The following is a 26,400-nucleotide window of genomic DNA, read 5'->3' as shown; positions in this document are numbered from 1 at the left end:
AAGAAAAAAAAGATCAGTGAGAAGCACGGTATTATTCCTTCTCATTTTTTTCTTATTGTGAGATAGATCACACATACAGAAAAGTATGTAAAATGTATAAATAGTTTAAATACTTTTAAGTGAGAAAAGTATGTAAAAATGTATAAATAGTTTAAATACTTCTAAGTGAAAACCCATGCAACTTCCATCCAGCTGGAAATAGAATATTACAGGATCACAGAACCCTGCCTCCTTCCCTTGCATGGTCCTTCCTGATTGAAACTTTACACCTACCAAAAGCAAACCACTATTTTGACTTTCGTGATAATAATTTCTTTGCTCTTCTTTTACCTTCTTCACATGTATTCCTAAAGAATACTGTTTAACTTTCTTTTTGTTTCTTTTGCTCAGTGTTACACTGGTGAGACTTATTCATGTCTTTTCCCTTTAATTGTAATGTATTATCCCATTGTATGAATGTATCACAGTTTATTTGCTCTTGATGGGTTATTTCCAGCATGGGCCTGTTGCAAACAGTGCAGAACATTCTTCTGTTTGTCTCCCAGTGCACACATGCAGATTTCTTTAGAGTGTATACCTAGGAATGAAATTTCTGACTTATAGAAAATGCGTATCTTCAATTTTAACAGATAATGTCAAACTATTTTCCAAAGTCAATGAAGCAGTTTACATTCCTGCTATGTATGAGGGCATCCATTGATCACATCCTTACCAACACATAGAATTAGACTTAAATTTTTACCAGTTTAGAAATCGTACTTTTTATGTATGACTCCTTGATTATTAAAGAAATTGAGCACCTTTTTAATATGTTTATTGATCATTTGGATTTTCTCTTATGACATGGCTATTCAGGTCTCTTGCCTATTTTTCTGTTGATTTGTAATTATTTTTTATATATTTTGAATACTCATACTTTGTTGGTCCTTGGCAATTCTGTATAAATTTCAGAACCAGCTTGTCAAGTTTAACAGTTTGATTGGGATTACACTAAATGTAAAGATCAGTTTGTATGGTAACTTTATAATACTGTCTTCCAGTGCATGAACATGTTATATCTTTCCACTTATTTAGGTCCCTTTAATGTGTCTCTTGCCCTAGTCTATTTCGTCTGATATTAATATCATCACTACTTTAGCTTTCTTTTACATTTGTTGACATGATAGGTTGTTTACCATCTTTTTAGTTTCAATCTTTATATATCTTTATGTTTCACGTTTCTTATAAACAGCATTTAATTGTTTTTTTTTGTTTTTTTTGTTTTTTTGAGACAGAATTTTGCTCTGTCACCCAGGCTGGAGTGCAATGGTACAGTCTTGGCTCACTGCAACCTCCACCTCCAGGGTTCAAGCGATCCTCCCACTCAACGTCCCAAGTAGCTGGGACTACAGGCATATGCCACCACACACGGCTAATTATTGTATTTTTAGTAGAGAATCATCATCATGTTGCCCAGGCTGGTCCTGAACTCTTGACGTCAAGCAATCCACCTACCTCAGCCTCCCAAAGTGCTGGGATTACAGGTGTGATTATTTTTAATCCAGCCTGGCAGTCTTTGTCGTTTTCAGATGGAGCATTTGATTCATCTGATTTACTGTGATTTATCACACATTTGAGTTTAAATCTACCATTTTATTTTGTGTTTTCTCTGTGTCTCCCCTGTTCCTTTTCACTCTTTGGAGGAGATGGGGGTTTCTTTCTGGATTGATTGTTTTTGATATCTACCATTCCATTTGACTTGACTAGTCTGGAAGTATACAGTCTTGTTAAGTATTCTTTTGGTTGTTATCCTAGAAATGAAAATATAACTGATAGTCATTTTTATCAGTCTAAAGTTAATTCTGCTAAAAGTCCTCTGAGCACACTTGAATGCCCTTTTCATCACTCTAAACTTTTATGTATTATTGTTTTGTGTAATTAAAATACAAGTTAAATAAAATACAATTAAACTATTTTTTCTTACATAGTTTCATTATTGTTTAGGAACTTAATTGTTCATTTGGACCTTCCATTGTCTTTGCTCTCTTGCATCTCAGCTATTTCCTAATTACTTTTCCTTCTGCCTTCGGAAGGTCCTTGAGTGAGAGTCTGTGGTGGTAAACCCTCTCAATATTTCCTTGCCTAAAAATGCTTTCATTTTGTCCTCAGTCTTGAAAGATGCTTTCTCAGGATACAATTCTCAGGGCGTTGAGGATACCATTCTGCTGTCTACTGGTTTTCTTTATTGCTGCTGAAAAGTAGTAATACTCTTTGGAAGGATTTTTTTTTTTTCTTTAAAGTTGTTCTCTTTGACTTGATTTTCTGTAGTTTCACTATGAAATGTCTAGTTGTGAATTTCTTTTTAAACTATCTAGACTGTGTTTGATTTCTTGACTCAGAAGATTGGTGTCTTTCAGCACTTCTGGGAAATTGTTACTTGTAATTTCTTCAGATATTGCCACTGTCTCTTTTTCTCACCTTTTCTTCTGGACCTCCCATTAAAGGTATGGTAACCCTTCTCCCGTTAATCCTTCATGCGCCTTATCTTGTTTTCTATTTTCTCTGTGCTGTGTTCTCAGTAATTTCTTCTTATATATGTTTTAGTTCAATAATTATTTTTTCAGTTTATCTAAAGTCTGCAGATTTGTCTCTGCTCTCTATTTCTATACCCTTTTTCCTTGTTTACCTGGTTGTTTTTCACTTTGAAATACTCATTATTCTTGGAGAAGTATGTGTGGGAATTATTTGAGGCTCAGACTAAAAAGTACTTTCCTGTAGAGATTTGCATTTGCTTCTGCTAGGCAGAGACGTCAGATAGTGATAAATGATGCTAAGAAAAATTAAATCAGGAAGAAGATTAGAGAATATGGAAGGTGGAGGTTGCAGTTTTAGGTCTGGTTAGAGAAACCCTCACTGAGAAATTGACATTTATGGAAAGACCTAAAGACGGGAATGTCAATTTTGTGGGCCCCTGAAGGAAGGGTATTATCAGCAGGAGAAAAGCCTGAAGACCCTAAAGTGAGAACATTCATGAGTGTGAGGTCAGTGTGACTGTTAATAGGGGAGATTAGTAGGAGGTGATGTTAGGTGATAATAGGGAAGAATAGGCATTTAGGGCCTTTGAGTCCTTCTTAAGGACTTTAGCTTTTTACTCTACATGAGATAGATTGCCTCTGAAGATTTTGAGCAGAGGACATTATCTGACTTAAGTTCTAAAATATTATCTCTGGCTTAGCTATATTGAGACTAGGTTGTAGGGGCCCAAAGGCAGAAGCTGGGAGAACATTTAAGAGGCAGTAACAAATAATCCAATTAGAAAATATATAATTACCTGAACCAAGGTAGTTGGGGTGGTAGTGAGAAGTGGTAATAGTTTGGATATATTTTAAAGGCTAGAGCTGATGGATTTCCTGGCATAGTGTAGAGAAAGAAAGGTGGCTATAAACTTTTTGCCATCAACAAAAGCAATTGTCATTTACTTGGAATGGGCAAGACTCTGGGAGACTCATTTCTTGAAGATCAAGAGTTCACTTCTGAGTATATAAAGGGTAAAATGTCAGACATCCAGGTGGAGATGTCAAGGACATAGGTGCCTGGAGTTCAGTGGACAGATATAGCTGAGGTTATAAATATGAGAGTTATCAGTTTATGGATGGTATTTGAAGCCATGAGACTGGATGGCTCAACTAGGGAGACAATATGGCTAGAGAAGATTTAGGGAATGATGAGCTGAGAAACAACCAGCAAAGGAGCCTGGAAAGGAGTGGCCAGTAATACATAAGTCAGAATAGTATTTTGTAGGGAGAAGACCTTGATCTACCACGAGAGCTGCTGCAGCCATATTCGCCAAGATAAGGACTGATAGTTCACCTTTGCGTTTGGCAACATGAAGTCATTGATAACCTTAAGAGAGCAATTTTGCTGCAGCATTGTGGGTAAAAGGCTGATTAGAGTGGATTCTGCAGAAAAATAGGAGAGAGATTTAAGGCAGTGAATGTACATTGGTCCCTCAGTGTCCCTGGAGATTGATTCCAGGACCGACCCTTCTCAAGATTACTTATAATACCTAATACAATGTAATTTTAAGTAAATAGTTGTATTATGTTGTTTTTTATTTGTATTATTCTTTTTTATTATTAATATTTCAAATACTTTCGATCTGGAGTTGGTTGAATCAGTGGATGCGGAACCCATAAGTATTGAGTGCCTACTGTAGAAAACATTTTAAAAGGAATTCTGGGCTGGGCGTGGTAGCTCATGCCTGTAATCCCAGCACTTTGGGAAGCCAAGGTGGGTGGAGTTCAAGACCAGTCTGACCAACATGGAGAAACCCTGTCTCTACTAAAAGTACAAAATTACCTGGGCGTGATGGTGCATGCCTGTAATCCCAGCTACTCTGGGAGGCTGAGGTGGGAGAATCGCTCGAATCCGGGAAGCAGGGGTTGCAGTGAGCCGAGATTGTGCCGTTGCACTCCAGCCTGGCAACAAGAGCAAAATCTGCCTCAAAAAAAAAAAAAAAAAGGAATTCTGCTCTCAAGGGAGCAGAGAAATGATATGGTATTGCTAAAGGGTATGCTGTTTGTTTTTATCCTGGGAGGAGTAAACTTGTTTTTTATTGATGGAAATGACCTGGTAGAGGGCAAAAATTGCTAGAGCAATGTCTTTGAGTAGGTGAGACTGGAAGGGACCCAGAGTAGAAGTAGATAGGCTTTCTCTAGTTCACATAGAATCGGAAGGAAGACCTTAAGAAGCCTAATGTAAGTGCATGAATAGGTATTATGGTAAAAAGTTACAGAAAGTCTCTTGTGATGGATTTTTTTGGGTTTTGTTTTGTTAGGTAATTAGGAAACGTGGTCATTAGGTATGGGTAAAAATGGGGGAGGCAAAAAGAAACTTTTTAAGGAAACATAGAAATTCAAATAAACATAGAAATTCAAATAGAGGATTGCCAGGTAAGATATTTGAGTAAAGCAATATATAATGTGGTGTCTGGCACATACAAATAAATACTTTTTAAAGGGTAGCTGTAAGTTAAAGGTAAGTTTATTCTTTAGTTTTCCTTTTTGAATACTTTGACAGATTGTAGGGTTGGGGTTGTGCTGTCTTAATAAAATGAACTGGGAAGTTTTTCTATACTCTGGAATGGTTAAGAACTATAACAGAATTTTCTGTTTCTGAAGGTATAACTTTAAAAGTACCATAAATTTATCTGGATCTAGAACTTTTTCCAGTGATAGTTGTTTTGAGAACGTTTCCAATCACTACATGTTGTTTTCCTGTCAGTTTTTTAGCTCTTCTGGAATCAGTTTTGGTCATTTGTTTCCCATTTACTTTACTTCTCAAATTCATTAGTATCAGCATAAAGAGTCTTTTTAACTTCTAATATCTTTGATTTTTAAAATTTTTTATCTTGTACATTTGTGTTTATTTCCCCTTTTTCTTTTTCTTTCTTTCTTTCTTTCTTTCTTTCTTTCTTTCTTTCTTTCTTTCTTTCTTTTTTGTTGGAGATAGAGTTTCACTCTGTTGCCCAGGCTGGAGTGCAGTGGCACCATCTCAGTTCACTGCAACCTCCGCCTCCGGGCTTCAAGCGACTCTCCTGCCTCAGCCTCTCAAGTAGCTGGGATTACAGGCATGAGCCACGCTGCCAGGCTAATTTTTGTATTTTTAGTAGAGACAGGGTTTCACCATGTTGGCCAGGCTGGTCTCAAACTCCTGACCTCAGGTGATCCACCCGCCTCGGCCTCCCCAAAGTGCTAGGATTACAGGTGTGAGCCACCACGCCCAACCTATATATCCCGTTTTTCTTGATTAGACTTGCCAGAAGCTTTACTTTCTCATCTTTTTCAAGTGCTTGGTACATTTATTTTTATTTTTCTTATTTAATAATGAAAGCAGTTAAGACCATTAATTTGCTTCTTGGTACAGATTGACCACATTTCATAAATTATGTCTTGTGTTGTTCTTATTGCCATTAGTTTGAAATGCATTTTTTAAAAAGCCGGATTTATTGTGGTATAATTTATTTACAGAAACTTTTCTAGGTATGCAGTTGGATGAGTTTTTACAAATGTACGAAACCACCACCACAGTTGAGATACAGAACGTTTTCATCACCCCTCAAAGTTTCTTGCAGGCCCCTCTGAAGTCAGTCCTTTCCCCAGCCCCTGACAACTACCAGTCTGATTTCTGTTGCTGTGATTTTTGCCTTTCTAGGATATAAATAGAATCATATGGTATATGGCCTTTTGGATATGGCTTCTTTCACTTACCATAATACTTTTAATATTTATCCATGTTGTTGCATGTAGCAATAGTTCATTCCTTTTTATTGCTGAGCAGTATTCAGGTATATGGGCATACAACAATTTGTTCACAAGTTGGCGGACATTCGGATTATTTCTGTGTTTTTGGCCATTATGAATAAAGCTGCAATCATACACGAAAATCATACGCAATTTTGTGTGACATCTCTTGGGTAAATACCTAGAAATGGAATTGCTGGGTTGTGTGGTAAGCACTTATTCCATTTAACTTTGTAGGAAACTGCAAAACCGTTTTCCAAAATTGCAATACCATTTTACTTACCCACGCCATATATGAGTTCTAGTTCTGTATCCTTGCCAGCACTTTGTGTTGTATGGTTTTGTAATAGGTGTGTAGTGGTATTTCATCATGGTTTTATTTTGCATTTTCTTAATGACTAATGATGTTGAGCATCTTACAGGCTTATTTGTCATCTGTATCTTCAGTGAAGTGCCTATTTTAATATTTTATTTTTTTATTAGGTTTTTTGTCTTTTTGTTATTGTTATTTATATATTTTTGATGTTTTATCAGATGTATGTTTTACAAATATTTCCTCTCAATATATATCTTTAATATCTGTCTTTTGAAAAGAAGTTTTAAGTTGTGATAAAATCTATCTAATTTATTAATGGTTTTTTTTTATAGGTTGTATTTTATCTAAGAAGTCTGCCTAACCCAAAATCACAAAAGTTTTCTCCTAAAAGTTTTGTAGTTTAATTTTTATATATAGCCCTGTGTGATCCATTTTGAGTTGGCTTTTGTGTATGGTATAAGATAGGCATCAAGGTGCATTTGGATAGCCAGTTGTAGCACCCTTTCATGGGGAAAACTTTTCTTTTCCCGTTGAATTGCTTTAGCATCTTTGTTGAAAATCAGTTGACCATATCTGTGTGGATTTATTTCTAAATTCTATTCTGTTCCCTTGGTCTGTATATCTGTCATTAAGCAAATAGGACATTGTCTTGATTACTGTCATTTTATGGCAACTCTTGGAATCAGTGTGAGTCCTCTACCTTTGTATTTCTTTTTCAAAATTATTAGGCTGGGTGAGATGTGGTGGCTCATGCCTATAATCCCAGCACTTTTAAGAGGCCAAGGTGAGAGGATCACTTGAGGTGAGGAGTTTAAGAGTAGCCTGGGCAACATAGTGAGACTCTGTCTCTACAAAAAAAATTTTTTTTAAAAATCAACTAGGCGTACTGGTATATACTTATAGTCCTTCCTACTTGGGAGACTCAGCTGGCAGGATCGTTTGAGCCCAGGAATTCAGTTTGGCTATTCTAGGTCTACTGCCTTTCCATGTAAAATTTAGAATCAGTTTGTCAATTTCTACCAAAAAAGTCTGCTGGGATTTTTGTTGGTCTTTACATCTGAAGATCAATTTGGGATGAATTGACATTTTAATAGTATTGTGGGGGTTTCTTTGTTTTTGTTTTTGTTTTTTGTTTTTTTTTGAGATGGAATCTTGCTCTGTCACCAGGGCTGGAGTACCGTGGCGTGATCTCAGCTTACTGCAGCCTTCACCTCCCAGGTTCAAGCGATTCTCCTGCCTCAGCCTCCCAAATAGCTGGGATTACAGGTGCACACCACCACCCCCAGCTAATTTTTGTATTTTTAGTAGAGATGGGGTTTCACCATGTTGGCCAAGTTGGTCTCAGACTTCTGATCTCAAGTAATCTGCCCGTCTCAGCCTCCCAAAGTGGTGGGATTATAGGTGAGAGCCACTGTGCCTGGCCAGTAGTATTGTGGTTTTTTTGGAACGTGGTATATCTCTCCTTTTTTTTTTTTCTTCCTGTTTGGAGCTAGGTTTCACTCTGTTGCCCAGGCTGAAGGGCGGTGGTGTGCAATCATGATTCACTGCAGCCTCAGGTGATCCTCCCACCTCAGCCTCTGAAGTAGATAGGACTACAGGTACATGCCACCACGCCTGTCTAATTTTTGTATTGATGGTATTTTGCCACACTGCCCAGGCTGGTCTCAAACTCCTGGTCTCAAATGATTCACTTGCCTTAACCTCTCAAAGTGCTGGGATTCCAGGCATGAGCCACTGCACCTGGCCTATCTCTCTCTCTCTCTTTTTTTTTTAAGCTCTTCTTCAGTTTCTCATCAGTGGTATTTTTGTTTTGTTTTATTTTTTTCCATAGGTTTTTGGGGAGCAGGTGGTATTTGGTTACATGAGTAAGTTCTTTGGTGATTTGTGAGATTTTGTTGTACCCATGACCCAAGCACTATGCACTGTACCCAATTTGTAGTATTTTATCCCTCATCTTATCAGTGGTTTTTATTTTTATTTATTTATTTTTTGAGACAGGGTCTCACTCCAGTGCCCAGGCTGGAGTGCAGTGGTGTGATCATGGCTCTTTGCAATCTTGACCTCCTGGGCTTAAGTGATCCTCCTGCTTCAACCTCCCAAGGAGCTGAAACCACAGGTGCACACCAATGCCCAGCCAATTTTTGTATTTTTTTGTAGAGACAAGATCTCGCTATTTTGTCCAGGCTGGTCTCAAACTCCTGGGCTCAAGCAATCTGCCTGCCTCGGCCTTCCAAAATGCTGGGGTTATAGGTGTGTACCACCACGCCGGGCCACGTGGGTGGTTTTTAGTTCAGCATACAAATCTTGCACATATTTTGTTAGATACATTCCTAAATATTTCATGGTTTTAATGCTACTGTAAATGATTTTTTTAAAATGTCCATGAGAGCAATTTTTGTTTCTTCTTTGACCATGGCATTAGTGTAATGTTTTCTACTTTTGAAGTGATTAGTTTTCCGTATTTGTTGGTGGAATTTTTGTTGTTGCTAACTTTTTGTTATTCTTAAAGTTTATTTGTGGCCCATTGTAGGATCACTTTTTATAAACAGTTCAGGGGTTTGAAAAGAAGACATGTTTTGTTTTGGTTTGGTTTGGTTTTGAGATGGAGTTTTCCTCTGTTGCCTAGGCTGGAATGCAGTGGTGCTATCTCAATTCACCTCAGCCTCCACCTCCTGAGTTCAAGTGATTCTCCTGCCTCAGCCTCCCGAGTAGCTGGGATTACAGGCGTGAGCTGCCGCACCCAGCCTGTAGTCTTACTGGAAGAGAATATTTGATTTATGCAACCTTTCTGTTACAGAGCAAAATATTATTTGTTCCAGATAGTCTCAAAGATGTAAATTTTATTTTTAGCATTATCTCTTCTGAGAGGTTCTAATTTGTACCTTACCCGTGACTAGGAGGAGTGGTGACAAGTTCAGCCTTAGAATTAGTTCTTGTAATAATCTTTTTCTTTGCAGTTAGTACAATGGAGACAGAAAACTTTGAGGTATTATGTCTCTGACAGAATACTTTCAAACATAACTTTTTTTTTGTTTTGTTTTACTTTAAAGATTATAAACTTCATTTTACTATACTTTTCTGGAACACATCCCTGGTGGCCAGTCCTATTCCAGGGTATACGAGAAGACCCTATTTAGGGATTGACCCAGAAAACAATAATTCAGGCCAGAGCCTCTAGTTGAATAGTGAGTTAAACCAGTAGAGAGGAAAATTTAGACCAGATAGTTAGTGAAGAAGGCAATGGTAATGAATGAGACCGAGGACTCCTTTTGAAAAGACAGTTTTTCCTTTTTTGTTGATATGAAAAATGATCCTGGTAAAATTTTGTAGTAGATAATGTCCATAAACCAGATTTTATATTGAAATGTGATTGACGTACCATTTCTGAGGAACTTCATGATTTGCTCTGTTATGCTTACTGATTTGGATTAATGAACGTTTGTTTAAATCAGTGTTTTTTTAATTTTATTATCATTATTTTTAAGACAGAGTCTCACTTGTTGCCCAAGCTGGAGTGCCGTAGCACAATTGCAGTTCACTGCAACCTCAAATTCCTGGGCTCAAGTGATTCTCCCACCTCAGCCTCCCAAGTAGCTAGGACTACACATGTGCCCCACCACACCTAGCTAATTTTTAAAAACTTTTTAGTAGAGATGGGACTTTGCTATGCGCCCAGGCTTAAACGAGTATTTATTTACCGAGACTGCTTTAGGTTCCCAATAATGTGCTAGATGACAGAAACAGAATATAACGTAAATAATTTTATCACAAGATTTTCTAATATTCAGTTTTTTAAATGGTAAAATTCTTCTTATTTAAAATTATTGTCATTTTATATAAAATGTCTCACCTAGTTTATTATCACAGAAGGCTAAATATCTATTATACATAGAGCAATCTGAGACATAATATGGAATACATATAAATACAGGACATAGTTCCTAACTTCTGGGGCTGTTTGGTTTAGGATATTAGTCTTAATCACAAGTTAATTAACAGTACAAGGCAGGCCAATTTAGGTAACAAAAAGTGAACAAACTGAAATGGCCTAAGTGCTTGAATAAATAAATATAAATTATAGTATTAAATAATAATCACTTTTTAAAAATGCATTCTTTTGAACTTCAGTAACAGCATCTATATCTGCTTTTATTTCCTCATCCCCTGCTGTTTCTTTTATACACTTGCATTTTGATCTGTTTTCCTGTCACTTTGCTTAGGCACTTTACATTTGGCACTGTCAACCTGCCCCTTCCTTTGGCACTTAGCTGTCCTCACTCATTCATTACACTACCTAACCTGCACCTTCTCTGTATTCTTCACTGCCCTTTTTCTTCCAAGTTGAGTCCATGGCTCTCTGCTTTCTACCAGTTATTCTCTGTCATTCTTATGGCCTTTCTTAATGCCGGTTTGCAGGGCCTCCGACAATCTAATCCTTTTACCTGAGCTTCTATATTGTTCTCTAGCATAGTAGCCTGTATGGGTTGCAAAGTGCTTTGACTTTCAGTGGCTTTGTAATCTTACAGACAGTAGATGTCACCTCACTTACATTTGATTTTTAATTTTAATTCAGTTTTTTAAATGCCAGCGCATTCATGTGGTCAAAATTCCAAAACTACGAAAGGATATATAGTGACTATTTCCCACCTACTGTTCTGTCATCTACACAGCTCCTTTGCCCAGTGGCAACCAATATCTCTTGTATATTTTTCTAGAGGTGTTTTTTATGAAAATCAGCAGTTCTTTGTAAATACCCCATTTTACAGACAAAGAAGTTGGGGCTCAAATATTTCAGTAATTGGCTCAGATCAGAGACATGGTAGGTGGCAGAGCCAGAATTCTGATGTGTGTCTTCCAATTAAAAATTTGCTGTATCTTAGATTCCAAATGCCTGGTGGATGTTTTCTTCTTGGACTTCATGTCTCATCCTATTTTCTGTCCTTTTTCTAAAATTGGCTTATCCCCCATAAATTTCAATCTTTTAAATGGAATCTGGTTACTAGATTTGAAAGTTGGCAATAATTAGTGAATCCTTCTTGTTCATTTCTTGATATGTAATCTCTTTTAAAATGTCTGTCATACTCATTCACTAGTCTCCATTCCTGCCACCAAATTCTAGTTCAGGCCATCATCACCACCTGCCTGGATTGCTGACAGAGGCTATAGGTTGGCATCCTTCACTCTCAGTTCTCTTTGTTAACTTTGTTTTGTTTACCATTTGCCAGAATTATCTTCCCTAACACTTTAGATGCCATTATTCCTCTCCTCTGGCTTCTTTTTTTCGTTTTTCGTTAGGTTTTAATTGCCTAACTTTTAAGGCCCTATATCATCTGACCTAATCCCCCCCGATCTTAGCCTCTATCCTTTTGAACATTTCTCTTCTTAGGCCAAAATTAAACACCCCATATTCTGGCCTAATTGCTAAAGTATGTGTTGTATGCATTACCTAGACTGTCTTCCCTTCGGTTACCAGAAACATACTGCATCTTTCAGGTCTATTTCCATTCCTTTCATGGTAATTTTTGGGCTGCTGCTGTTTTTCTTGTTAACTAGGTCTTTCTTTCAGTCGAAAAAGTATTCATGCACCTGACAAAAAATTTCTAGAGTTCAAAAGTATACAGTGAGTGAAATATAAGTCATCTCATAGGTCTCCTCTGTAGAAGTGATCACTGTTAATAGTTTCTTATGTAACCTTCCTAAACTTTTTCATCAGTATGGAAACCTGTGTATGCCCCATCTTTTTTTCTTTACAAGTGAAAATACACTACATGCATGTTTTAAACCTTTACCTCTTAATATGGGGGGACTTTTTTTTTTTAATTTTTTTTAGACGGAGTCTCGCTCTGTCGCCCAGGCTGGAGTGCTGTGGCACGATCTCCGTTCACTGCAAGCTCCGCCTCCCCGGTTCATGCCATTCTGCCTCAGCCTCCCGAGTAGCTGGGACTTCAGGCACCTGCCACCACACCTGGCTAATTTTTGTATTTTTAGTAGAGACAGGGTTTCACCATGTTAGCCAGGATGGTCTCAATCTCCTGACCTCATGATCCGCCCGCCTCGGCCTCCCAAAGTGCTGGGATTACAGGTGTGAGCCACTGCACGCAGCCGAACATCTTATATTAGCAGCTAGATCTACGGCACTTTTTTTTTTTTTATCAGCTGTGTGGTACTTCTTTTATATACCCAGTTCCCCACAGATAGACATTAGGGTTGTTTCTGATACTTTTACTGTTACTGTTGACATTTCTGCATTGAATAGTTTGTGAAAAATCACCTTTGTGATCATAAATTTTCAGAAAAGAAATTTCTAGGTCTAATGATGGATATTTTAAAATTTTTGAGAGTTAATACCAATGACTCACCAGAGAGATTTATACCATTTTACTCTTCTAACAACAGTGTGTGAGAGCACCTATTTCCCCATATTCTTCAGTGTTATGTATTATCAAACTTTAACCTTGGTCAATCTGATAGTTAAAAAGTGACACATTTTAATTTAAAATTTTCAAAGTATGAATGAGGTTAGACTTTTTATTTAAAAGACATTTGTGTGCATTCTTTCTGTGAGATACCAAATTTTTATTGAGTTTTTGCCTATTTATTAGTAAGAACTTTTTTTTTTTGAGACAGAGTCTTGCTCTGTCGCCCTAGCTGGAATGCAGTGGCGTGATCTTGGCTCACTGCAGCCTCTGTCTCCTGGGTTTAAGCGATTCTCCTGCCTCAGCCTCCTGAGTAGCTGATACTACAGGCATGCACCACCACACCCGGCTGATTTTTGTATTTTTAGTAGAGATGGGTTTCACCATGTTGGCCAGGCTGGTCTAGAACTCCTGACCTGAGGCGATCCTCCTGCCTCGGCCTCCCAAAATGTTGAGATTACAGGCGTGTGGGCCACTGTGCCTGGCCAGAACTTTGTATATATTAAGGTTCTTGGTCCTTTATTGATGTTATATGATGTGAATATTTTTTTCTAGGTTTGCCAATTATCTTTTTATCTTTGTATTGTTCCACGTTACCTCATAGTACTTTTTACAGTTTTGGTTTTTTATTTGCCATAAAAAACAAACAAACAGGGATATAGTTTTATTTTACCAAATGACTGGTCAATTGTCTTTGTAGTTTTAACTGGTACCTTTAATTTTAAATGCCATTATCATATATTAAATTCTAGTATATATTTAAATCTTTTCCTTGCCAGTTTTTCTGGATGTTTTCTGATTTTTATTTTTCCACATGATCTTTAAAATCAGGTAATCTAAATCGTCCTGCAATTTTGTTGACATTTTTATTGAGGGTCATATTAAATTTATTTTAACCCTTTCTGAAATGTTATTTTTAACTTTTTCCTTAGACTTTTAAGTTTTGCTTATTTTCTGAACCTTTGTCTTTGTGGGAGAATGGAAATTAATTTAACAAAACAGTTATTTGACTTGTTATATTACATGCAGTCATATGATACAGAGCCGTGTGATAAAGGATAAGGCAAGAGTCACTGTACTGTGATTATATATTCATAGTTCACTACATTGAAAGAAAAACTAGCATCTTATTTTTGGTAATAAAAATTTGGTAACCAAACTACCTGGTCAAGAGTAGAGTAAATGACCAGAAATGGGGGAAGATAGCTCTATTCACTTAGAAACTAGATAGAATTCCATATTCTCTGTTATTTTTAAAAATTACACATATATGAAATAGTATTCATATCTCTCTTAGGTAAGCAAAATATGGTGGGGATTTCAGAATAGTTTTACATTTACAGAAAAATTGAGAAGATAGTACACGGGGTTCCCACATTCCCCCACTATTTCCCCTATTATTGACATGTTACAATAGTATAGTACTTTTGTTATAAATGAACCAATATTGATGCATTGTTATTATTAACCAAAGTTCATTCCTTATTCGTAATTTTTTAGTTTTTACCTAGTGTCCTTTTTATGTATCAACATAGTTTACATTTAGTTATCCTGCCTCCTGAGGCTCCCCTAAGGAGTTTGGAAGTTTGACTTAGTGCTTTTTCTGTTTTTTTTTTTTTTGAGACAGGGTCTTGCTCTGTCCCTCCACTAGAGTGCAGTGGCGTGAACATGGTTTACGGCAGCCTTGACCTGGTGGGCTCGAGCGATCCTTCTGCCTCAGCCTCCCAAGTAGCTGGGACCACAGGCACGTACCACTAGAGACAAGGCCTCACATTGAGCCCAGGCTGGTCTCAAACTCCTGAGCTAGAGTGATCCTCCCACCTCCCAAACTGGTGGGATTACCAGAATGAGCCACTGCACCTGGCCTCGACTTAAGTTTTTTAACATGAAAAAAAGTCCTTAATATATAATTTTCTAAAAACCAGAAAATGTAAATGGAGTAGACAATTTAGAAGTATATTGATGTTTTTAACTTCTGTATTCATTTCTCTTCTGCATTCCAGGCACTTTGTGAGTGTGCCCTCCAGACTCCTTATGACAGCTTAAAACTAGGGATGTTGTCTGTCCTTTCCACACTATCAGGGACCATCGCCATCAAACATTACTTCAGTACAGTTCCAGGTAAGGAAAAGAAGGGAGATACTATATAAATAATGTGCTAACTCCTTTATCCGTATTTATGTTTCAGGTTGTTTCTTCTATAAAGCTTTAACATCAGGGAAAGTTTCAAAAATCTCATACTCCATTGCATGCTAGTGGTTTATTTGAACATGATTTCTTAACTAATGCCTATGATAACAACATCTTGCATCCTTGATCTTAAGTCAATAATATATTTTTCTAGGTTTGTCCTTTTTTTTGAATTATATGTGGGTGAAAATATTTTTAAGGATGCTTAAAATAGTTGGTTTGCTTTTGTATATCTCTGACTCAAAGTGCCCTTTGAATTTAAGTACATTTCAAAGGTCAAGTAGTAGTGAGTTTTAAGAGCAAATGTCATATGCTTCCTTTTAGGTGCATGTTATTTCTCTGGAAAACAATTAAAATAAAACTTTACTCCAGCTCAAAATGGTTTCCTAGTTACCAGTTGAAGATGATTAACTCTAAAATGCTTTCATTAATGCCCAGTAAGGAGCTTGCTTACCTAACAGACTTAAAGCTAAACTTTTTTGCCATTTTGGGTTTTTTTGTTTGTTTCTTTGTTTTTTGTTGTTTTGTTTTGAGACAAAATCTCACTCTGTTGCCCAGGCTGGAGTGTAGTGGGGGGATCTTGGCTCACTACAACCCAAACCTCCTGGGTTCAAGCAGTTCTCTTGCCTCAGTCTCCCGAGTAGCTGGGACTACAGATGCCTGCCACCATGGCTGGCTAATTTTTATATTTTTAGTAGAGATGGAATTTCACCATTTAGCCCAAGCTGATCTCAAACTCCTGGCCTCAAGCGATCCACCCACTTTGCCCTTTCAAAGTGCTGGGATTTACAGGCATGAGCCACTGTGCCCGGGCTGGTTGTTTTGTTTCAATGCAAGCTTTGTGGAACCTCTATTGCTTCCTTTTGTAGTCAGTTAGTTTGAATTAAAGAACTGTAATGTAGATTTGTTTGTCCCTTTTATGGCCACATAGTGTATGATACTTTCTAGGTGTAGGGAATTCCCTGCCATGTAAGTCTTAATAGGAAGCTATAAAGACCTGATACTCTGTTGTCACACCTCCCTTCTAGCTAGTGTGCTTACATGTAGCCTGGACTCGACTAATCATTTCCATGCCACAGACTAAATTGGGAGCCAGTAACAACAAGGAAGTGGGGATATGAGAGAATGGGGATATGGTAATGTAGCAATGACAGAGCAACATTTGTTTCCAGAATATACTCTAGCAGTGGGTGTTTGCTATGTCTGGTACCCTGTGACAGAAGTTAAGCTGTGACATGAAATAATCAGTAACAATGGCTGCTGTGTCCTCACTGGACTAATTCCATGCATGGTCTTTTGGGCTGTGGTCTTGGTTGCTCCCTGGCCTTTTTCTTATTTGTTTTCTGACCTTGTTTTCCTATTAATTTTGCAGGCTTTCCAGTGATTCTGTGAAGTACATTATCAATTATCTATTGCTGCATAACAAAATCACCCCAAAACAAGTAGCTTAAAACCATGACCTTTTTATTTGCTCTAATTCTGTCAATCAGCCATTTTAACTGTACTCAGCTGGGCAGTCCTACTGGCCTCACTTGGGGTCACTTATGTGACTACAGTCATGTATGACTAGGATTGGATGGTCTAAGATGACCTCATTCACATGCTAGAAATTGAAAGGCTTTCTGCTGAGGCACCTTAGTTTTTATCCATGCAACTCTTGGTGGGTTAGCTTGGGCTTGTTTTCAGGATGTTGGTTGGAGCTAAAAGAAAGCAAGCCACCAACACACAAGCACTTGTCAACCTATTGCTTGCAGCCTGTTTTCCAGTGCTTTATTGGCCAAAGCAAGTCACATGGAATTGGAAGATCACATGGTAAAGGAGCATGTCCACAAGGGATGTGAGAGATTATCACAGCCTTCTTTAGAAACAACCTACCATATACCTAGGGTGCTTTCAATTTATTCTTTTTCTGCATAAATCAGCCAGTGTATTTCTTAGCTTGCAGTTAACATCCTTCACCGACATTGCACTTTGAAAGCACTGTGGTAGACAAAATCTTAATCATATATTAGAATAGATGAGAGCTTTCCCATACAAGTAGCTTTTCAAGTGAGGCATATGCAAAGGAGTTTATAAGTATTGAAACTGAGACTCACAAAGGTTTGACGGTATGTCCAAAGTTCACATACTTGTGAAGTGTGTGAGCCTAGGCCTGAACTCAGTGGTCTGACTCAGAATTCTCTTTTTTGTACCAAACTGACTTACATGTGTGATAACTTTCTTTTTCTTTATTTTTTAATTCCAAATACATGTATTAGCATTATGTCGGATTATAATATTTAAACACTTTTCAAGCTAGGTATTTGTCCTTTTATTGAAGTTTGTGAATTTTGGCTTATATATGGAATTAAGCAAAGGCTTAAATAAATAGACTAGATAATATTTATAAAAAATAAAAGTCAAGGATTTTCCAAAGTTAGATTGTTTCCATAAATAAAGGTAAATCTTTATTTCTGTTGATTAGGTTTTTTTCAGTGTAGCCAAAAGTAGTTTAAAAAGCAAACTTAAATTTAGTATGTCTAAATCATCACTAACACATGGCTCAAATATATAAGATGTTCAGTATCAGACATATTTAAGATAAATGCACCTTAAAACAACACTTGAAATAATTTTAATCCATCAGATTGGCAAGGATTTAGAAGTTTGATAAACATGGTATGTCGACAAGGGTGTGGGTAAGCAGTTATTGCTGCTGTGAATGTAAATTATTAAGCTTGTACATAGGTGATTTGGAAATACTCATTAAATTACAGATAACCCAGACATTCCACTTCTAGGAATTTATCTTATTTACATAGTCACACATTGAGAAATGGCATAAATACAAGATTATTCTTAGCACCATTTTATACAATAGCAAAATATTATCCCTCAGTAGAGGATGTAATAGCATTAAAAGGTCCATCAATAGAGGACTCAAAGAAATTATGACACATCACTGCAATAAAAATCAATGCAGTTTACTAAAAAGAAAACATGGCATGGAACAGTCTCCATGATATAATATTTAAAGAAAAATAAAACAAGGTGCAAAACAGTATGTGAAAAGGAAAAAGAAAGAAAGAAAGAAATGTGCTTATAAGTCTACTCTCTGGAATGATACCCAAGAAGCTGATAACATTGGGTTGGGGAGGAAAACTTTTCTCTCACTAGCCTTTTACTGTTTTCTACTCTTTGTTGTACCTTGTGAGCCTTGTGAGTTTATCTTAGAAAATCATTACAAAATAAAAATTAAATTAAAAGTAATCTTATTCCTAGAAAACATAGGAAAAGGCTAAAAAAATATTAGATTTTAAAAGCAGGATATTGGCCAGTATCTACATATCCTGATTATGTGTGAGTTTTTAAATTGTACTGTTGTACATAGGGGGAAAAAGATTTAAAAGAAATATTTCAGAAAATTAACAGTAAGCCATGATTGCACCACCGCACTCCAGCCTGGGCAACAGAGTGAGACTGTTTCAAAAAAAACAAAACAAACAAAAACCCAAAAAACACTGAGGCTGTCTCCTAAGCTTGTATTATATCAAACCAGAAATCAATAAAGTGACCATAGGTCCCACGCCACCTCAGATAGTCATGGTTTATGCCTATTGTAATTCTTAATAGTGTCCCTTTCAGCCTCAAAAAAATACAGTCACCCTTGGTATGAGAGACAAAGTTGAAGTTGACAGGAATCATGGAAAAATAAGCAGAGGAAAGGAAGACAGTAATGGGAGACTCTTTTAAGTGGCGGAACAAGCTCTAATCTCCTTATTTTCTTGAAGCTTATGCAGTTATAACTGAGGGCTTCTCTACTGTAAATTACAATAGTTACAACATGAACCTTACATTCCAGAATTTCAAATGTGAATTTTAAAAATTTTGCAATCTATAGAGTGAAATTTAAGGTATAAAGCAGAAGAGTATAATAACAGGGACATTAGTACATGACTAGTAAGTTTTATGACCTTAATGGCAAGATTCTTAAAATTTTGGGGCTTTGGGCTTTGATTTCATCTGTGAAAATAGGGTGTGTTAAGTCAGATGATTCCAAAATTCTTACCAGCTCTAAAATCATGAATTCTTATGTAAACCCTTTGAGGTATAAATGTATGCCAGCAATCTGAGATGGAAAAAAAAAGCAAACTTAATTTTTTTTCTCTTTTCTCTCCTGCCTTGAAAGTGTGGTTTTGTCTGACAAGAAGCCTATAATGATACCTGTTTTAATCAGAATTTCTTTGAACTCTTAGGATAGTTGTTTTGGCTTTTGTACTGTTAGTCAATTTTTATTAATTTTTTTAAGAAATTATATGTTGATTTTAGATCTTAGTCATTACAAAACTGTTGGTACATACCTATTTTAAGTACCTTAATGGAGAGAAATGCTGATACGTATTGATAGTGGGATTGTGGTAAGAAATTTCGTTGAAGTTTATTATTAGAGATTTTTCTCAAAAATTAAGAAAATTGAACCTATAAGCTGAACTGCTTTTGAATTATTTGAATCAGAGTCTCTACTACTTTTCTTTGCTTTTTTAGGAAATGTGAGTTCTCCTCCCAGATCTTCTGATTTAGTCAAATTAGCCCAAGAGTGCTGTTACCATAATAACAGGGGCATTGCAGCTCATGGAGTTAGAGTCCTAACTAATATAACTGTTTCTTGTCAAGAAAAAGGTAAGTTTGATCAGGACTGATATTATATATAGACTTTGGTTTAGACCTTGAACAGAATTCTGTTTGATTTTTTTCAATCCCTTATTTTTAGCCTGTGAGCCTTGATCTGCAGATTGACTCCTTTCATAGTGTTCTTAGAGCATGTGTTCTCAAGACTACTTTATCCTTGTGAAAAATAATAAAGAGATTAATACCTTGGGAGTGGAATTGAAAGGTTTTATGGAGCATTGCCCATTTCCTTCCACTGCTTGCCTTTGCGTATATGGTGCTGGTGGATAGAGATTGCTTAGTACTCTACCCCTTTTGTATAAGGTGGTATGTTCACTTATACAAAAACCTAGAAAATTTACTTAGGTTCTCAAGGGACTTAAATAACAAATAGTTTCACCTAGAGGCAAGTGAATTCGCAGACCAATGTGAATTAAATTTTCACAGAATTTACTCTAGGTATATGTGGCATTAAGCTGACTTGCATAATCGAGGACATGCAAGGAAAATAATGCACATATTTTGTTGTCTACCTAACATCTTTTGACTTGTGTTCATGAACAAGAAATACATTTTGGATATTCCATCTGTTTCAGTGCTGATTTTGATCTTTATTAAGGATTACAAGCTTAGTGGTTCCTCATCCCCCATAGCCTTCAGCACTGCTTGTTCCAAGTACCTGTTTTTTTCTAGCAATCTGACCTTCACTAGCCTTTACTCTGTTTGCTAAGCTCCAACACTCAGGAAACGTTTCTTAAAGTTGAATAATTAAGCCTGTTTTACATTGGCATAGCAAAGAGTATTTTCTCCCATGTAACAAAGAAAACTGCTTGTTTCAGTGTTGAGAACACACTGAAATATATTAACCTAAAGGTAACTAATATATTCAGAACTTTCTAAAACCTTCAGAGAAATTTTAACCCTATGGTAGTAAAAAGATGTTGTAGTACTGCTATTTCATGAGACATCTAAGAGGTTCATTCTTTATGGTCAGACTTGAAACATTAATAAGGTTATGTGGAGTCATTATTTTCTAAAAGTGGTTCAGCTTTCATTAGAAGCTGAAAACTGTTACATCTTAGGTAAAAATGGACCTGCATAATTTATTTCTGATTAGGGAGATTAATACATACTGCATAGTTTGCTGTTCTTAGTATTTTCCTTAGCTAAGCTGGTGATACTATTTCAGTTTTGCTTTATTTATAGTTTTGTGGCTTTAGCTCTTGATTTAATGTGTATATTTTTATAAATACTTCAATAAAGTGGTAGAAATAAAGTCTGAAGATAGACTTTACATTCTTGAAGAAATGCCACATGTACTTTTTCAAGGAAGGTTAGGTTCATCCATTTAATAATTCCCTGTATCTTAAACTCCTTAATGTTTTTTCTAAGAGAGCATGTGTGTTTGCATATATATGTATGTGTGTGTTTATACACACATGACTTGACCATCATAAAGCTTAATGTTTTTCTTCTAGATCTTCTGGCACTGGAACAAGACGCTGTCTTTGGCCTGGAATCCCTACTGGTACTTTGTAGTCAAGATGATAGTCCAGGTGCTCAGGCCACTTTAAAGGTGAAAACTTTTATTTTTTAAGTTGTAATAGATATATATGATGGTCTTAGGCAATAGAAAGCGAAGTTAAGCAGACATAGCTCTGGTACTCTTAGAAGTTTTAATCTAAGTGATTATATCGAGCTGATAAAACCACACTGATTTAATCTAACTGATAAAACCACAAAAAAAAACTGATGAAATGACTGCAGCCAAACTCAGAAATGTTCATTAATTTAACATAAGCGTTCATTAATTTCCCAATGACATAAGCCCTAGTTTATAAGCCAAGTGAAGAATATTTTAAGGAATTTTCACTTTCACTTAGTTACAGAAATCATCTTAGAGATATGTAAGATTTTTAAAATGTGAAATGAGGCCAGGCACTATAATCCCAGCATTTTGGGGAGGTCAAGGTGGAAGGATTGCATGAGCCTAGGAGTTCAAGATCACCCTGGGCAGCATACTGAGACCCTATCTCTGGAAAAATTTTTTAAAGTTTAGCTGGACATGATGGGACACACCTATAGTCCTAACTACTCATGAGGCTGAGGTGAGAGGATCGCTCAAACCCGAGAGGCTGAGGCTTCAGTGAGCCATTATTGCTCCACTGTTCTCTACCCTACGTGACAGAATGAGATCCTGTCTCAAAAAAAAAAAAAAAAATTAAAATGTGAAGTGAGACTACTCTTTTTGGAGTGAAACATGAAATATAATTTGTGATAGTGCAAAATTAATAAGGAAAAGCATAGTTAATAGAAGTAAGAAACTATTAGATAAACATTGGTACATATAAGAGCGTTAGCTTGTCTAAGGTATGGTTTCGAGGAAGTCATGGCTCATTTTAGCATGTTAAGGAAAGTAGTGATATGGTCATAGTGATGAACAATAAAGATAGTAATATCATTAAGTGAAAGCTAATAAGAAGTAGAGAAGAGAAGTAGACAACAGGTGTTTGGCAACACATTCTGAGGGGATCCTCAGAATCCCCTTGGAACCACAGTACATTTAAAACTTTTTTTAAAAGCAAATCTTTTTTCCAACAATTGTGGGTGTCAGTAAAATGCTGGATTCAGCACAGTGGGACATACATAGATGGCTAAGAAAGGTTCCTGTAATAGCAGAGCTTTCCATCTAGAATAGGCTACTGATACTTATATAGGAGACTATAATACCAAACAGAACACAATACATTCTCTGATACTTCACAAAAGAAGTGCAGTTCTAATGAGAGGTCAGAGTCGGGAGTGATTAACTTTAACCAAGGATATTAGGGAAGACTTCAAATAAATGTCATATGAGTTGAGTTGTGAAAGGTGGAATCGAATTACAGTAATGAAGAAAGATTGTTTGAGCCCAATGACCACTATTATAAAAGACTTGAATGTAAGAATGTACCTGTTGTGGTGGAAGACTGGTGACTAGCCCACTGTGGCTGGATGAAATAATGTGAGATTGGAAAAGTAGTTCAATCATAGAGGATATCAAATAACATGCTATTATGGCTTTGATTCTATAGATAATGAGGAGATAATATAATTTAAAGTAATGGTAACCTTTGTCATAGTTATTATTGTTATTTGAATGTCTATTATGTGCCAAACTTCATTGAAGTTTGTGAAGGATGGATTGAAGGGCCCATCTTTTCAAGAAATTGGAATTAGGAGAGATTTATGATGTGGTAGAGAGATTGGAAAGGCACTAACAGTGAATATTGGAGATTTGACAAAAGAATATGTTAGCTTTGTAAAAGTGGGAATATTTCTAGGTTTCTAGTTTTTTGACTGGATATTAGTGATGCCTTTAACAAGGCCTTAATAAGAGAAATTCTGTAGCCAAATTGATTTTTAGATTTCAGTTGAGAAGTAAGAGAAAATTAGGAATCTCTTTCCCACTTGAGTGTACTTAAGAGTCATCTAAGTTATCTTTTTAAAACTATGAACTCTCGGTAGCCTCAACACACACACACACACACACACACACACACACACACACACACACACGTATGTTAATTCATTAGGGTAGGGCCCAGGAATCTATATTTTTATTTTCCTTCTGGGAGATGCTGGCATAGTTTACAAGCCACACTTCAGAAGCAGTTCCTGAAAAGTAATGATAGTACAATGATGGTGACATTTGGCATATATTTGCCTCTTCAGCATTCTTCCTTATGATTTCCATCTTTCTTAAAAGTATTTTGATAGTCTTAGATTGAAATGAGTGGTTGACGTGCAGTCCTAATTTGTTATTTTAAACGTAGTGCACTTCACAAACCCTAATATGGGATTCAGTACCTCGTGTTTCTTATAAAGAAAAATGCTGTGCCTACAAGAAACCTCACCCTTGATTTTCCCCAGTAACCTGTACAAAGCTCTTTTCTTTAAAGCTTCATCTGTATCTTCAAAATGTAACTAGTTAATTTTCTTTTTGGCGTGCAGATTGCTCTAAACTGTATGGTGAAGTTAGCCAAGGGCAGGCCCCATCTTAGCCAGTCAGTGGTTGAGACCTTGTTGACTCAGTTGCACAGTGCTCAAGATGCTGCCCGGATTTTGATGTGCCATTGCCTGGCAGCCATTGCCATGCAACTGCCAGTGCTGGGTGATGGGATGCTTGGTGACCTCATGGAGCTGTACAAGGTGATTGGACGATCAGCCACAGACAAGCAACAAGAACTTCTGGTAAAAAGCCACATTTTGAATCTCCTTTGAATGACTAGGATCTGGTCTAGTGGTCTAGTGGGAATTACTTTTAAGTTAACATTACTGTTTGACTTTACTTAGAAAACAGAACAAACAATGGGTTAAATTCATTACCTAAGACCAAGGAGTTTGCTGGTGTCAAAATAGAATTGGCTGTATGAGCTTTTTACTTTTTTCACTTGTGATTTAAAAAGCCATGTTTTGTTCACCTCTAAAACTGCTTTCTTCCTAAACCCTGTCAAATCAGCTTAGTATAGCCAAAGCCTTCAATCTCATGTTTTTCTTTTATTACAAAGGACAAAATGAAAATGAAACTTTTTTCTTCCTTATACAAAGTAAATAATGAACTAAACCCTGTTTTGTACTTCAGAAAATAGAAGTTAAAAATCTAATGACAATAATGACCATAAATTAGCCCAAATTTATGTTTTCCATTCCAGGACCTCTTTAGCTGTTTAGGATTCAGTTTAGGCTTCTGTAGACCCTTGGGGTTAGGAAAGGTACATGCTTAGAAAGAAACAAACTGTGGCAGCTATAAAATGTTTAGTTGAAAAGTTCTGCAGGACTGAGAGTAGGCTATATTCTAAATAATTGTAAATTAGATGAAAGTTGTAAGGTCGCCATTCCATATTGTGGGAAGAAATACAATGAAATGACTTATTCAAGCCTGTTTTATATTTAATCCTCCAGAGGGAATTGTATAAAAGATTGACCCCATCTCATCATTTGCTGCCAGAAAAGGTTACCTTGATGACCAAATATATGGATCTTTATATGAATCAGCTTTGAAATATTAAGAGGCAATTAGCTAAGTTATTTATTATGAAGTGGCATTTTGAACTAATGGTCCTGATATCTTAAAGTACTACTTTAAGATAGTCTTAAATTATGAAATGTAATACTCAAAAATGTAATACTCAAAAAAATGTAAGGAATAATACAGTGAAAACTCTTCCGTTCATTATCTAACTTAAGAAAAAGGTATTAACAGTTTAGTTGAAGCCCCCTGTGTACCTTGCTAATAGCATCTCCTCCCTTCTCTTAGGTAACCACTATCCTGAATTTGATATTTATCATTCTCATGCCTGTTATTCTTTTACTACCAAAGTATATATCCCTAAGTAATATGCAGTATTTTGCATATTTTTAACTTTATGTAAACTTTATCATACTGCTTGTAATCTTTTGCATTTTGCATATTTTTGCCTATTTTCCTTGTCATCTATATTGGTAAGTCGATCTCTAGTTTATCCATTTTACTTGCATATCTCATTGTGTGATTATGTTATATAATTTATTTATCCATATTGTGGATATTGCGTCTACTTATTTGCTGTTATGAAGAGTGTCCTGAGTGAATGGAATAAATTACTTAATGACTTCAAAATAAAAAATTAAATAAATGTCAATGGAAAACAAATTTTGTTCTTTTGCAGTGGGCTCTAATTAGTTTTCCTCCCTTTGGGGTAGGTTATCAATGACACTGGATAAAATTAAATGATTTTCTTGGTTTTCTTCTTGCCCAATGTTAGGTGAGTTTGGCTACTGTGATTTTTGTAGCAAGTCAGAAGGCATTATCTGTGGAAAGTAAGGCAGTAATTAAGCAGCAGCTTGAAAGTGTCTCCAATGGATGGACTGTATACCGTATTGCCAGACAGGCTTCCAGAATGGTATGTGTTACCCTTCTGAGTGAACTGGGTTGGCGGAAATGTCAGGTCATGTACCTTCAACTGTATGATTATTAGTCGTAGTCAAAACTAAAAATAAAGTTGAAGTACCTTTTAGTCATGGGTTCTGAAGATGAGGAAGGAAAGGACCTGATTTTTAACTTTTGTCACAAAAGAATGGTATATATGTTGTTGGTATTAGTAATGAGGAAGTTAAAATCTGGGCCCTTTCTGGCTGTAGGTTGTTAGTGCCACCTTCATTTTGCTCTGTATCATTATAACCAAGGCCACCTACCACCCACTGTTTCTATCTTCCTTTCTCAGTATACCACATCTTTGTTCCTCTCCCCAACCGTGTCATTCTGAAGTAGAAATGGGAAAGCTTTAGTATGCTGTAGTCTTCTCAGCCATATGGAAAGCCTAACAAGTTTTATTAATTTTGTTTGAGAGGAAATAGAAACCTTGGTTAGTACAGAAATCCTGGCCGGGTGGGGTAGCTTATGCATGTAATCCCAATACTTTGGGGGAGGCCAAGGTGGGCAAATCTCTTCAGGCCGGGAGTTTGAGACCAGCCTGGCTGACATAGCAAAAGCCTGTCTCTACTAAAAATAAATAAACAAAAAAAAAAA

At 36.4% G+C, this 26,400-nt stretch overlaps 1 protein-coding gene across 4 annotated transcripts in view; it reads left to right on the top strand.

Moving 5' to 3' along the window:
* Window positions 1–26,400, top strand: part of INTS7 (integrator complex subunit 7) — a 101,959-nt gene that overhangs the window by 35,827 nt on the left and 39,732 nt on the right. For all 4 annotated transcript variants that reach the window (XM_011938491.1, XM_011938516.1, XM_011938498.1 and 1 more), the window contains 5 exons: window positions 15,017–15,134; window positions 19,728–19,862; window positions 21,329–21,426; window positions 23,844–24,083; window positions 25,637–25,774. In XM_011938491.1, the coding sequence (XP_011793881.1) occupies window positions 15,017–15,134; window positions 19,728–19,862; window positions 21,329–21,426; window positions 23,844–24,083; window positions 25,637–25,774 (729 nt within the window). The remainder of the gene's footprint in view (window positions 1–15,016; window positions 15,135–19,727; window positions 19,863–21,328; window positions 21,427–23,843; window positions 24,084–25,636; window positions 25,775–26,400) is intronic.

The sequence above is a fragment of the Colobus angolensis genome, unplaced genomic scaffold (assembly GCF_000951035.1).
Source record: "Colobus angolensis palliatus isolate OR3802 unplaced genomic scaffold, Cang.pa_1.0 Scaffold100, whole genome shotgun sequence".
In the NCBI taxonomy this organism is placed as follows: Eukaryota; Metazoa; Chordata; class Mammalia; order Primates; family Cercopithecidae; genus Colobus; species Colobus angolensis.
Note: the sequence above shows the minus strand (reverse complement) of the source record. Positions and strands in the feature narration are given on the sequence as shown.